Genomic DNA, 13,791 nt, shown 5'->3' with positions numbered 1-13,791 from the left:
ATGACGTCACATGGTATGGAATGTCCCTTTGGCCAGTTGGGGTCAGCTGTCCTGGCTGTGCCCCCTCCCAGCTTCTTGTGCACCTCCAGCCTTCTCAGTTGGTAGAGCATGGGAAGCTGAAAAGTCCTTGACTAGTGTAAACACTACCTAGCAGCAACTAAAACATCGGTGTGTTATCAACATTGTTCTCACCCTAAATCCGACACACAGCACTGTACCAGCTACTAGGAAGGAAATTAACTCTATCCCTGCTGAAACCAGGACACACGGTTGAATAGGTTAGACTCTATCTGAGTCTTGAGATTCCCATCCACAACTACTCAGTCACAAAAATAAAGTTTCAGGACTGGACCTATAGCACAAAGTGCCTCCTGTGGAGTGAGGCAAAAAAGGAGGGCACTTATTCTACTGAAAGAGTTAACACTAAGTGAGTTTGACTGTCTTCTGTGTTAATGCAAGGCTTTTTCTCCAGCTATTTTTAGTCTATTCCAGCAGTGTATCCCACTGTGGTCTGGTATGCAAGAGCTTTGCTGTGAGGTTTGCAAACACTTGTATTTCTGTGTTGTGAGAACAGAGCGTTTGTGTGTTGCTGGAGCGTGTGTTCCTTCGGTGACTGAAAGGAAGGGCAGACCGCACATGTGATCCGTGCACATGTTTATTGTTGCCTGTGAATAACCATGTACAGCAAATGGGCTCTGGAAGAAAGCTTGTTAGCAGATGTCGTCATGGCCCTTCCAATTTATAAATATGAGCCTTGACATTTATATTTTCCATATCCAGGGCTTTCACTGGCCAGATGTTCTGAGGATTGGCTCCTTGGAGCCTTTAACTATGACTCCTCATGGCATATTGTCTATCGTACACACAAAAAAAAATGTTTCTGGCTCCTATCAAACAGATAAGAAGGGAAAATGCGTTGAGTATTCCCTTACCCTCAGGTAAAGGGAATTCCTCTAAATCTGAAATGCACTTTAATACAGCTCTACAAAACTCTTTACGTTCACTCAGCTGAAAAATAAGTTGTCTGGTTTAACAGGCAGAGAAAATTCAATACACAGTAGTGCTTTTACCCTGCTGTTTGGGGTGAGTGAAGAGTGTGGTTTGTGTTAAACTTGCAAGGCTGACTGCAGTTGCAGACACTGTAAGAAGTGCTGAGTGGGCTTATGCCCGGGGTGAGCTGGATTCCTTAAACACAGAAGTGAGTAGTAAAGCACCTGCGCTCCCTAAATTGCAATTCTTGATACAGAGGTTTTTCCTTTAGCAAGTGTTGTGTTTTCCCTGTCGAGCAGGGTGGTGGCCAGCTCCACATTCAGACTCCTAACTCACAGCACTACTCAGCTGGCAAAATGTGGCTGTTCCCATCTTCTTCAGAGCGAACTGAATTGCTCCCTAGACTGGTACAGCCAGCACTGACCCTGCAGGGATGTTGGACCCCTGTGCACATGAGGTTTGGAGCAGTTGGGGTCAGGAGCAAGACGTTTCCCTATTGCTCAGGCTATGGAAGCAGCAGAGACCCACCCATGCCATTGCTGCTGCTTGCACTGCACCCGTCAGGGAGAAAAGTTAATAGTCATCTCAAAAGCTGGGTTTGGGTTGAAGATGGGACCTCTGAAAGGACACTGCTTGCTCTGTTAATGGCTGTCTGCCTCTCTGCCCCAGGGATACACAGGTGTGTTGAAGAGATCACTTACCATCTAAAAGCCAGAACAAACCTTCTTCTCAAACACTGCAACCCTAAGTTGGACTTATTATGTATTTGAGCGATCTTCGTATCTAGCAGTATCTCAGCCCCAAAAGATTGCAAATCTGCTGTTCCTCAAGGTAAAGCTCCAGACTTAGCAGAGCTACATAAAATCCATAAAATGTGAAAAACTTCATTTCCCAGTGAAGGCACTTGAGTTGCCATAAAGAAAAAGAAATGTCTTTAAAATTCAGTGGAAGTGCAAACATACAACATTGTCAATGCTAGCCCAAAGGAAAAAGGTAAGGAATATGGGATTTATTTCTGGTTCTGCTATTCCCTTCTGACTAGTGAGTTTCATGCCCTGTGAAATTAAGTGAAGAAAAGTATGACAGGGAGGAAAACGACATTACTGTTGTGGTGGGCAGTTGGTTTAAAAGAGGGGTTTAACCACAGTTATACTGTGGTAGCGGGTTTATCTAAGAAGACAGATTCATTGTAGAGTGAAACGGGAGGAAATTCGTTTCCCTGACACTGCGGGCAGCGCGGGCTGCACTGCGTGCTGAAAACCCAGCAGGACCCCAAAAGGCAGCTGTGGTCTACGTCCAGTTACTCACTGGGATGAAGGAGAAGTAGGATTTATTTAAATTCATATGGTTTTAATGCTATAAAAGCCGGGTTCCTGCAATTATGAAAATGCCAAGCCAAATTCCAATTTCACTCAGATCTCCTCTTTACAATTCCTGAATAACTTAACTGAACAAAGTAAGCATTATACCCAGGGCCTGAGCCCACAGTGCTGGAAGGCGAGGGAGCCAAGCCTATTGCCTGAGAGCTGCTGGGTGTCAGGGATGCCTCACGTAGCGGTACCATGTAGAGACCTGGTGCGGACCATGCTCACAGAAGCTCAGTTCTGCAGAGACCTTCAGGGTCCGGGTTATGACACCTGGCAGGGAAAGCTTTTGCAGCCTTTCCAGCCCTGCAGGCCAGCAAGCAGCTTTTTATGAGCCACCGATGGCATCTCCAGGCTTTCAGAGGGTTTGGAAGTGCTTGGGGAGAAGGAGTTTATGCTGCAGCTGGTATCACCGTAGTTGCTTTGCAAGCAGCAGAAGGAACCCAAACCTTGTGGGCAATGCAGCAATTTAATTTCCTTGGCATTTCTGCCTGGTAGATATGCCCTATGAACCTTTTTATATTTTGAGAGTGAGTCTGTTGGAAAGAAAAAGAAGCCAGTGCTTTTGTTCAATGGAACAAGCTTGAATTCAATACTGCTCCAAATAACAGGTTCAAAGATCTGACCCAACTTTAATTATTCTTACTAAGAGAGACTCTGGAAAAATTCAAGCAGTGAGCAGGAAAGTGAGCCCAGTGAATTAGAGAGAAAAATGTGATACAGACTAAGCGGAGAGAAAAACTGTTACGTGGAGATGGAAAAAGAACAGGGAGAAGGAAAAAGAAAATCAAAATCAAATGGAAGAATGCAGTATATTGGACATCCATTCAAGCCAGTTTATATATTGGTTGTTCATTCTGTTCCTTAATACATTGCACAGGCATCTTCTTAGCTGAAATAATTGTGTGTCTTAGAGAACAGTCTTGGAGAAAATACTTAATTTGACAGGATGTTTTAGGTATTTCCCCACTACTGCCTCTTCTAAATCATTTTAAAATCTGGAGGGGAAAGTCGGTATCTTTTACAGTGTTTAACAAGAAAGTGACAGGGTCAAATAATATACATCTTTATGATTGTTTGTGTTCCCCAAGCACATCTAAACATGCATGGTTAATTCTGTGCATCTGCAAAAAATATTTGAGCCATAGGGCCCACACAATGCCAGACAAACACTTGAGTGCACATAGGAGAGGGCAGACCGAGTCACTCTGGTTCTTACTAATTGAAAGGTTGAGCCCAAGACACAAAATATGGATTATGATTTTGACCACCCCCAAAATGCAAATTGTTTTGCATGTGGGGCTGTATTGGTGAGCAGGCAGTCTGCAAAATACAGACAAAAGATAGATATTCTGCTCATGCTTGGGATTTCGTTCAAAACTACCTGATTGCAGCACCACCAAATGAACTCTTTACGTGTTGTGTATCAGCAGGTTGCCCAAAAATCTTCACAGATTGCATCACTGGCAAGATATTTACAGTACTAAGCCCATCTGTGTATGCACCCTTGATGTTCTTGCTTACTTTGGCTGTAAAAACTGCAATCATTATCTGTCCAAGGACCAGTGAAACAAGTACTTGGTTATTTGAGCCGTGATGATGAGTGCCTTAATTGCGCATACAAATCAGGTACACAGCCAGATGTGCGTAGTGGGTGGGGGTGAGTTTGTGGATGTTTTTGAGCCCACATCACTATTTAGACTATCATGAATACATCCTGGCTCAGACGCCTGTGCAGAACTGGTGAAACAAAGGGCCCTAAGCTATCCCCTCTTAGCAAGGGCCAGGCCCTGGGTAAAACTGGGATGCATTATCCCGGCTCTGTGATTGCCTCGTCCCAGTGCAGAATCACAGGGGGATATTCTTAGGATATTAGAGAATCATCAAAGCATTTCTTAGAAGGGCAAAGAAAAGAGCTAATGTTGTCATCTCCTGCCTCGGGACCACCCAGACACTCTACAACAAATCATGGGTCTTCAGCTACAGTATCTTGAATTATTGTTCACAGGGATTTTGAAGAATTTCTTTTTTTTTTTTCCCTCTTTTTTTTCCTTTTTTTTTCTTTTTTTAAAGGATGACATGTAGTTTCCTGATGGGCTGGTTTTAATAAGGTCGAAATCTTTGTTGTTGCCAAATCAGAGAGGAATATAACATCTTTAAGTCATTAGATGGGAATGGGGTAATTACTCAGAGGGTATGCTTCAAAGGTTATTGGTTTTTACAATGTTCTGTGTTTTTACACCATTCTGCAGTTGTCTGGAAAGGAGTGGTGGGCCTGATTCTGCTGCTGCCACATGTGTGGGTGCAGGATTTGTATTTGCAGGGTTTCCCTGAAGGATTTCAGGGCAGGCGGTTGAAAAGGGCCATATGCAGTCTCCTCTGGGGATGGGGGAAAGCTAAACCTGACCGCGAGGTGCAGGAAACTTTCCCACACGCTGAAAGTTCACTTCAGAAAAGGGCCCGTGGCCTCTGCTGGAGTTGTTTCTCACCTGATCCCTCCCTACCTGCTAGATGCATCCTTGTGTCCGCCTTTGCATCACTGTGTCCCCATGCCCGGGGGACCCTCAGGCTGCATCGCTGTGACAGCACACTGCTTTCCTCCTCTTTCCCCTGTCTCTGATGCAGCAGTCCCCACTGCCCCCATCCCTTTCCGTCCCATCCCCGTCCCTTCCTCTGGCCCCGCAGCGGATTATACACTTTGCCTTAACAGCATGACCCACCTGTGGCTTTAGGATGCCCCTGTAAGCACTCAGCCTCGCTGCAGGTCAGTGTCACTCCAGGGCTGAATTTGTCATCACGGAGGTATTTTGCAGGTGGCCTGGGCAATCGGGACCTGCAAATCACAGTGAGAGCCTGCAAAACGCTTCACGTTGGGTTAATGCCGGTGGTGTCACACTAATGATTCAAGGTCTTGACTCAGATCAGAGTCAGGGGAGTAATAGAAGTAAAGTGATTTAACGAGTTTTTGATGGTTCCTTGGTGGGTGACACGGGGATAAAAACCAAATCTCTTGGCTTCAAGCCCATAGCCCATCCAGAGAGGGGGTCAAAACTGCACCAGAGGCATTTGAGCTGGATTTCAACGTTGAGCCTCCTCCTACTTACACCAGTGTGTCCTCCCTGGAGCCACTGGGCCACGTAAGCCACCTTCTCCTCCTTCATGTCAAAGCTCAGAGCCAAGACCCCAAAGAGGGGACACCAGGCCCTGCCATGCCCATTGTTGGGGAGCTGCTATGGGACTGAGGAGGGGAGCTGTGTCCCCACCAGCCGCTGCTTTTTGTGCTGCAGAATCAGCAGTTTCCCTCTTCCCCACCCTGTGGCCCCATCCCAGTTTAGGAACCTGTCCTTACCAGTCAAAGCCCTCACTGGGGCTAGAGCTTGGCTGGGGTTCAGGAGACCTGAATTCCAGAGACAGATCTTCAGAAGCAGCTCATCTCGCCTACCTTAGAGACATGCCTTTGGGGGGGAAAGGATTGTCCTTTTGAAACATCTTGTTCCCCACAAACTATAGTGGGAACACAGTTAAATAACTATAAGACTGCATCTGAGATAGCTACAATTAGTCCCACCCTTTAAATCCTATTAAAGGCCAGGGCATCTGAAGGACTGCCTGTGATTCTCCTTGATGGCATCTTATGCAGGTGCTGCTGACAGCCTTGGGTCCTGTGTGTTCAGGAGGGGATGGTGTCTCACATTGCTTCCCCAACCATCCCATCCTTGCATGCAGTGTCCTGCTTCTCATTACCACCCTTCCTGCGCTTGAGCAGACGGTGACAGTGTGGCTCGGGGTCCTGCCATGCTTGTTCACGGCTTTCTGTCCTTTCAGAGCTAATGCCTGGTGAAACTTATGCTTCCCTTTCCCTCTTTTCCCTTGATACCCTCTTCTTTCTCCTAGAGATAAGCCGTGGCAGACATGGTCCTAACAGAGCAGGGCTGGGGGAATAGACCTCTATCAGTGGACACGCACTGCCTTTTGCCTCTGCATGGAGGTTGGAGGCTCACAGGTGCCCGCTTCAAAGAGGGGAATTGCTCGCTGTCAGTCTCTAGAGGAGCCAGAGCGTTGAAATAAGGCTGGATCAGGGCTTGACATTCCTCTCAGGTGGAAAGATGGTTCCCATTTGAGTCTCATCAGCAGGAGAGCTCAGATCGACAGTGACAGGTTGTTGAAATGCTCCCGATGTTGTTGCCTGACCCCTCTATCGATAGCGTGGCTGCAGCTGCCTCCCCACGACTCTGCGGCTGTGCTGCTCGCAGAGAGGGTGGATGCTTGCAGTGTGGAAAATGGCCAAAGATCTGGGCTCCCAATAGCCTTGGGGTAAAGGGAAAATAGTAGAGATAAGGCTCTTCTTTGGCTCATCCCCTGTCTTCTCTGTTGGCCACAAACCAGCGTGTGATATTGCTTACTCATTCAGACATGCAAAGGCAGTTTACTACACTACTGCAAATAAGTAGTGGCCTCCTCTGGACCAAAACTGGATTCCTTAATCAGATCCAGGTTGGATTATTATTTTTTTTTAATGAACTGAACCTTGCAAAAGCATGAGCCTCTTGGCCTTGATCCCACAAAGGACTTTAGGATGTGCTGAGTTGTAGGTATGTGAATACTAGCCTTGCTGGAAGCACTCATGTGCTTGCAGTGCTTAGCATCCTGCTAGGCTGGGACCAGGAGACTCAGCATCCTGCAGGATTTATCCCTCAGGCTGCAAAAACAGTGTCCGTAAGGAAGACAATGATGAAGATGAAGCTTGGGGGGGAACTGAGTCTATGCTGATTAAAGAGTCCCTTCCAGAAACACATCAAATAATAATATGAAAATTTCAAGAGATGGGGACTTCACATTCCCTTTAAGAGGTCACTCTAGTGGTTTTCACAGTTAAATCCTTGTGACTTATTTCTAGTGTGATTTTTTTTTTCCTCCAACATACTCTTTTTTCCTCTTGGTTGAGCACCTATTCTTTTCTTCCAAACGTGTGGTCAGACTTCTTGCCAGCCAGCTTGTTTACATAGTGCAAGGGGTTGGTCCCAGTGCTTTAAGCAGATGTATTTTTCAAATCTTGATTAATAAATTTTGGTGACATAAATAGGTCTGGTTAGTTCCAAGAATAATTGTCTTCACTAGCAGAACATTATTTCTGATCACCAGAAAAATAACGTGATCAACTCCTTTCACATCTGTTCATTAAATGAAAAGGAAAAAAAATAGAGCAAAATTTGTTTGAAAAGAAACAGGAAGCATATGCTTAATATCACTTTAAAAAATCTAGCCATCATAAAGTTAACATCAAATCACAAATGCAAAACAGCCATTATTGTATTTACTCAAAAATTTTCTTTCCATTTACTAGCTCTTTAGGTTTTCAATTGAAACATGCATTTTTTCAGGGTTCAGTCTATGCTGGCACATTGTCTTGATAAGCTTCTTTCATCAGATGCTATTGTAAGAAAGGCTGTCTGAGTCTACGTTTGTTTACATTTATTAAAAATACTTGTCATGTGTTTATATAGTTCCTTTGATCCAGAAAAATCCGCAAACACTTTGTAAGTTATACTTAAAAGGGTCACTTCCTCCACCCTGGACAGAAACCGTGTTGGGACTGAGGCATGGCAGCAGATTAAAAATATATAGAAATATCACCATAATTCGGACAGTCCTCACCCCCTCAGAGCACCATCAATTTTCCATCAGCTTCAGAGCAGTTATTGGGACCATAAAGGTGGTTTGGACTTTGGGGGCAAAAAGTAGTGAAAAGACCATCTTCCTAGAGATTGCATGTTTTTCATGCACTTTCTTTTGCTTTGCAAATAAAGAAGCAGTGGTACTTACCGCACAAAGCATAGGGCTGGCAGTATCTCAGCTGGACCCACTGTTTCTAGTTTTGGGCATCTCACGCCAGAGAAGACGCAGATCAGCTAGGCAGAGCCAGGGGAGAGTAGAAGAAAGGATGGAGGGAGAGCACCCGAGGACTTGCGGAGGCAGGCGGAGGGAATTGTTTGTTTAAAAGACAGAAGGCTGAGGTGAAACATGGTTAAGTCTTCAAAACACGTGAAAGGCTGCTGAGGAAAGGAATAAAGCTCTCCATGGGGACAGGAGAAGTCACGAACTTGTGCTGTAGCAAGGAAGATTTGGTGAAACATTAGGCAGTAATTCTGGACGTCAGGAATGGTGAAATGCTGGAATAGATGTCTGCAGAGACTCTGGAATTGCTATCATTGTAGGGTTTTTTTGAGATTGAATTATACATAAATGTCAGGAAGGGTTTAGATCTTGTTCCTTTCTTTGGGACAGATGGGCCAGAAAGTCCCTCCTGGTCCTATCTTCTGCGATTCTGCTGTGGTGTCTGTTGTGGTCAGATGAGCCCTGCTTATATGGATAAACTAAGTCACACTAAAAATTAGTTTGTGAGCTCCTTGCAAAGTCCTTGCAAGCTAAACCAGAACATAAATTCCCCCAAAGGCTTGCATGCGTGTTTGTTTTATTTTTCAGTTTTAAAATGCTCCCAAATCATCAAGGTGCTTCAGCATGCCCCCAGTGCAGAGGACTTGAATCATGTAATTGGATTCGGTAGGGTCTGTTCACAAAGCCTCTGCCTGGGGCCCCATTTTTGGGGAAAGTTTTACATGTTCTAATGATGGTAAGACAATGTATGACTAATGCACTGATTTGAAAAACTGCCCTATTATCTGATCAAAAGTACAAGCTCATGAATATGATACCGCAGGTCATTTGGCTAAAAGATACCTGGAGTCTTCCAAATTTTTAAAACAATCCCATACACAGAAGCAAAAAATAGAGGTATGAACAGTGGAGCCAGTGGTTGCCTGTTCACCACAGATCATGTGGAATGTTTTATTAAAGATATTTTTATCAGACACAAAAGACTGAAATACAGAATATCCACGGCCACCTCTAAGATTAGGTTATAATCTAACCTGGCTGTCTAGGGCGCCTCTGTAACCCCTAGGAAGAGAAAGACCCTGAGCAAGAGTAAGTACCCCCTAGAGACCTGTACGGGAATGAGGTGGACCACCTTCTGGAGAGGCTTCTCTCCCCATTCGCTACAGAAACAGCCTAGTTACAAACTTGGAGATTTTACAAGGAGTTTTGTAGCATTTGGTAAAAGGGATTCAATATCTCTAAACCACTTTGGCAGCCGGCTAGCATGCTAGAAGTAAAGTTGCATTTAAGAAAATGTCTTATATGGATAAACTGTGATTCATTTGCTATTAGCATGCTTTGTACATGTTAGTGGAAACGCACTGTTCTTCTCTTGTAAAGCGCTTAAGGGTTTTTTAAAAACAAAACCAACCCCACCTAACAGTATTTGTCTTAACAAGGAAGCCTGTAGAGAAATCTAATGTCTTGAAAACAGAAAATGACCTCACTGACTGAGGAGAAGAGTGGTCAAAAATTCTCAGGTCTTTTGACAGGAAAACCTGGGATTTTAAGTAAACTGTAGGGTTTTCTTCCCCAAAAAATACCTGTCTTTAAGGGAGGAAAAAAAAATCAACAAAAAAACAACAAAACACTTCTGGCAGTTGACTAGAAAACAGAAACATACAGAAATGTAAAAAGTTGATTTAAGGCTGCTTTAGGAATCCCTTAGATGTAGATGGCTGATGAATGAGCTCGTGATTCTTTTACGGGTTCCCTGGCCAGCCCTTGTCCCCCATCGGACAGCTCACACAGTACATCCCTGAGGTGCAGAAAGACAGTTTGCGCAAGGGACATTTTAATCTCACTGGAGGATCAAGCCCATAGAATGTGTCAGGAGCAGGATACACCCAAACTGCAAGTCTGCATGGTATTTTGACAGTTTTTTAAATTGAAATTGAAAACCAGACCCTCCTTGCAGTTTAAAATTTAATTTAGGGCTGAATTGTGTAGTTGTGTAAAGTGACAAACAGTGACCAAAAGATGAGTACAAGCACCTACCCATACTTACCTTAGGGAAAACTGGTACAGGGGAAAAACCCCAAAAGTGTGATCCCACTGTCAATGTTGCCAAATCTGTGCACCACAGCATCACTCAACAGGGTAAATGAGACCTGGATCAGAAGTTGGAGCATGACTGCATTTCTGTTGAATTACTCAGAGCGTGTAGTACCTAGTTTTGTCAGAAGTATGCTTTAATGACGCTTTGTATTCACTGTGGGAAGGCCACTCATACTTGATGTGATGTATGTTACAGGAGCTTGGATAGACAGTGCCTAATCTGGTATCATTCTTGCCAATGCTAAATTAACCGCTCAAAAAAGCTGGACAAATTTGAAACAGCGGCATTAGCTTATCCCAGATCAACTCTTTGTATTGAGTGACTGCAGCAGTTTTGATGCAATATAGCAGAAGCTCTAAAGCTCTGTGTCTTGTATCATCAGTTTAAGACATAAACCAATCACTCACCATGGGAATTTAGATAAGAGCTTTCTCCAGCAAGGCTTGATTTCAGAATTTTCAGAATTTACAGCAGTTTGTTCCTCTGGAATGAGCACCGCTTCTCACTGTCAAAGACCTAATACTGGTTAGATGGATTATCTGCTCCCATGAAGCAATCCCCATGTCTTTAATTCTAGACTGCCTTTTCTTTTTACTCTAATTCATTGCACATTAGTTAAGATCACTTCTAGCTGCAGAACAACTATCCCACCCAGAAGATGTGGTGACAGTAAAAAGGATGAGGGAAGAAGTGAAATGAATGATCCCAAAACCCGGGATGAAGTGTAATGTGCAGTGATTGTCTACTGGATTTGCGTTGACCCGCATTTGTGTTAACCAGTCCCCTCTTCTGGGTGGACTCTGATCTTCTCACAGTTTGTGATTGACTCAACATATTTGAACCATCTGAGCTAAAAGCTATCTTGTTATTGCTTAGACAGAAAAAGACAAAAGCCTTATGTGCTACTGAATTCTATTTCTGTGCATGAATCTGGAGCAAGGTATTGTTCCTTTTATTTGATATTATGCAAGACACAGCCTTTTTCTTCCAAGGTCAAGATCTCAGATACTATAGCTAAATATTTATAGGCCTGCATAGCTTCTTACCCTGTAAAAAAATTATTTGATGGTCATTTTCAGTGCCTCCAAATCCCCTTTATAGAAGATTTAAAAAGTAACACAGAGAATCTGCAGGTATTAGTGTCACATCTTGTTTTCAGGGGAACTTTTTTTCTCCTTGCTCCACAGCAGAATGCCTTGTTTTTAAGTCCAGAATCCACCTTGCGCAGTCTGCATGCTCAGTTGTGCTGCTCTGTGACAACTGGTGGATTATGGATCACCCAATAATGGATGCAATGGAAGCATTTTATGAAATGTTGGTTACAACTTGAAACTTCCAAATCAATTGTAAATGGACCTTTTTGACCTTCAGTATCATGGGAATCATGATGAATTCCAACCTGCCCGTTCAAATCAAACTACTAACTCAAGCTACAGTCAATAAGCAATCACACCGCTATTGATGCAAGTCCACAACCAGGGAAACTTCGCACTGAGTCTGGTTTTGGCATTGTAATTTCATCCAAAATGTCTTAAAGCCAGGAAGAGAAATGAAGCTGCTTGGTCTCCTGTGCTCAAGGTTATCAGATGTGTAAGGGGATCCTGGGAAATTCTTTATGGCTTGTGGAGCAGGGGAAGGACATGTGTTTTGGCCCCTCCTGGACTTAGTATCCAGTCCACAGTGGGTAAGACATGTGACAAATTTTGAGACCTTTGGTGGCAAGAAGGTGCCTAAGAATGTAAGAATGGTGTCATCCTGGCTCAGCACAAAGACACATCTATCTCAGTCTCTCATGCTGGCCAACAGTGTATGCTTAAAAGAATGAGTGCAATAAATCAGATACATCAAGAGTGATCCTTCATTCGGTTATATTCTACCAGCAGCAGAAAGCTGAGGGACATCCTGAATCAGAGCTGTTTCCAGACCATCATACTTACCAGCCCCTGGGGATCTCCCTGCATGTCTAATGCATGCAAATAATAATAATAGTTGTGATTGTCATTGCTGTTGTTACTACCACGTAGGATGACAGCTCGCAGAGTAGAGATAAGGGTTCTCCTGTTTAATTTCCTTCTCTTGTGTTTTCTTTTAGCACCACCACGTTGCCTTCGTATATCAGAATAACCAATGGCTACATCACAGTCAAACCTCCCATTTGGATTTCAAACCGGCTGGATCAGAGACCGCATTCGGATCGCCCATCCCAGCCTCAGCCTACAAGCTCAGCTTCAGCCAGCCTTTTATGGCCATCAATAACTTCTCCTCTCTGCGTGGCCATAGCTTGTTTTCTCCTGAATCTACTGCAGCCTTCCTGACCACATTAGTATTACGTGCAATCCCTTGGAATAGAGAAGAGAGATAATTTATGAACGAATTGGAGGTTATGACAACAACAATTACAAACTGGACCTTCTCAGTGAATCAGTAGTGCCTTCTAGCTGATTTTGTCTCTTTGCCCAGATACATTTTGAAACTCTAAAGCTTTATTGTAACACTGACTTACATCTTCTTTTTGTAGAAGGATCTTTATTTCCCATAGTGCTATGGGGTTTTGTAAAATATACATGTTCATATAAAGAAAAAAAAAGAAAAAGAAAAAATGTATTTATTCGACTGGTAAACTTATTTTTCTTGTTGTATATGTTAATAACATCCCTATTAATCAGTAGCGATGGTGAAACAGATAAATTAATATTTTCTATATTTGTTTTCTAACTGACAATTCTGCAAATGTCTGAACTGACACCAAATGAATGGCTTCCTTGTTTCTTTAACCCTTACTTTTTACAGAAACTGTCCAATAAGTACATATCTGCTGAAATTTATTTTACTTTTTTTTATCTCATTAGCATAGATTACACTGAATAAAGCAGATCTTGCTCTCTGTGGCCTATGCCCATTAGAAAAATAGGTGCATTCTTAACTCAAGTTAGCTGCTACAACCTAAAATCCCAGTTATTTTTATATGACTTAGTAAGTCATTAGTCAAGATAACCCTCTAAGTTCTCCTGTTGTCTTTAACTCAACTATTTAACTTCTTTGGAAACTACCAATTTCCCTCTTTGCCCTGGGATTAATTCATTAGCTGATGCAAATTAAGACACCTTTTTCTTAATAAAAAATTGCTTTAAAGTCTGGATTAATCCCACTGGAATTATTGTCTTCTCCCCCTCATCTTATATAAACACAAGCCTACAACCTTTCCCAGCATAAATGAGAACAGAACTCGGTCTGTCTATAGGGTATAAAGATGTAGTATCCTGCTAATCCATAGAACTTCTTTGTACCAGTTGTATTAATGCAGATGGACAACCTGGAGGGCAAAAAAATCTACAAATTCCTCTTCATCTTGCTATTATGATGCTTAGAGCTGGTATCTCCATGCTGAATTATGGCTTGTCCAAAATCTGTTCAAGACCACGGGAACCAAATTAACCCCTGTGT

General features: G+C 43.2%; 1 protein-coding gene across 1 annotated transcript in view; it reads left to right on the top strand.

Moving 5' to 3' along the window:
* Positions 1-13,482, top strand: part of TRABD2B (TraB domain containing 2B) — a 298,757-nt gene extending 285,275 nt beyond the window's left edge. Inside the window, exon 6 of the mRNA XM_009287478.1 lies at positions 12,440-13,482. Within this exon, the coding sequence (XP_009285753.1) occupies positions 12,440-12,662 (223 nt within the window). The 3' untranslated portion in view covers positions 12,663-13,482. The remainder of the gene's footprint in view (positions 1-12,439) is intronic.
* Positions 13,483-13,791: the final 309 nt, after the last annotated feature.

Source organism: Aptenodytes forsteri, unplaced genomic scaffold, assembly GCF_000699145.1.
Source record: "Aptenodytes forsteri isolate BGI_AS27 unplaced genomic scaffold, ASM69914v1 Scaffold119, whole genome shotgun sequence".
Classification (NCBI taxonomy): domain Eukaryota; kingdom Metazoa; phylum Chordata; class Aves; order Sphenisciformes; family Spheniscidae; genus Aptenodytes; species Aptenodytes forsteri.
The sequence above is the reverse complement of the archived record's forward strand: the minus strand, read 5'-3'. Positions and strand labels throughout refer to the sequence as shown.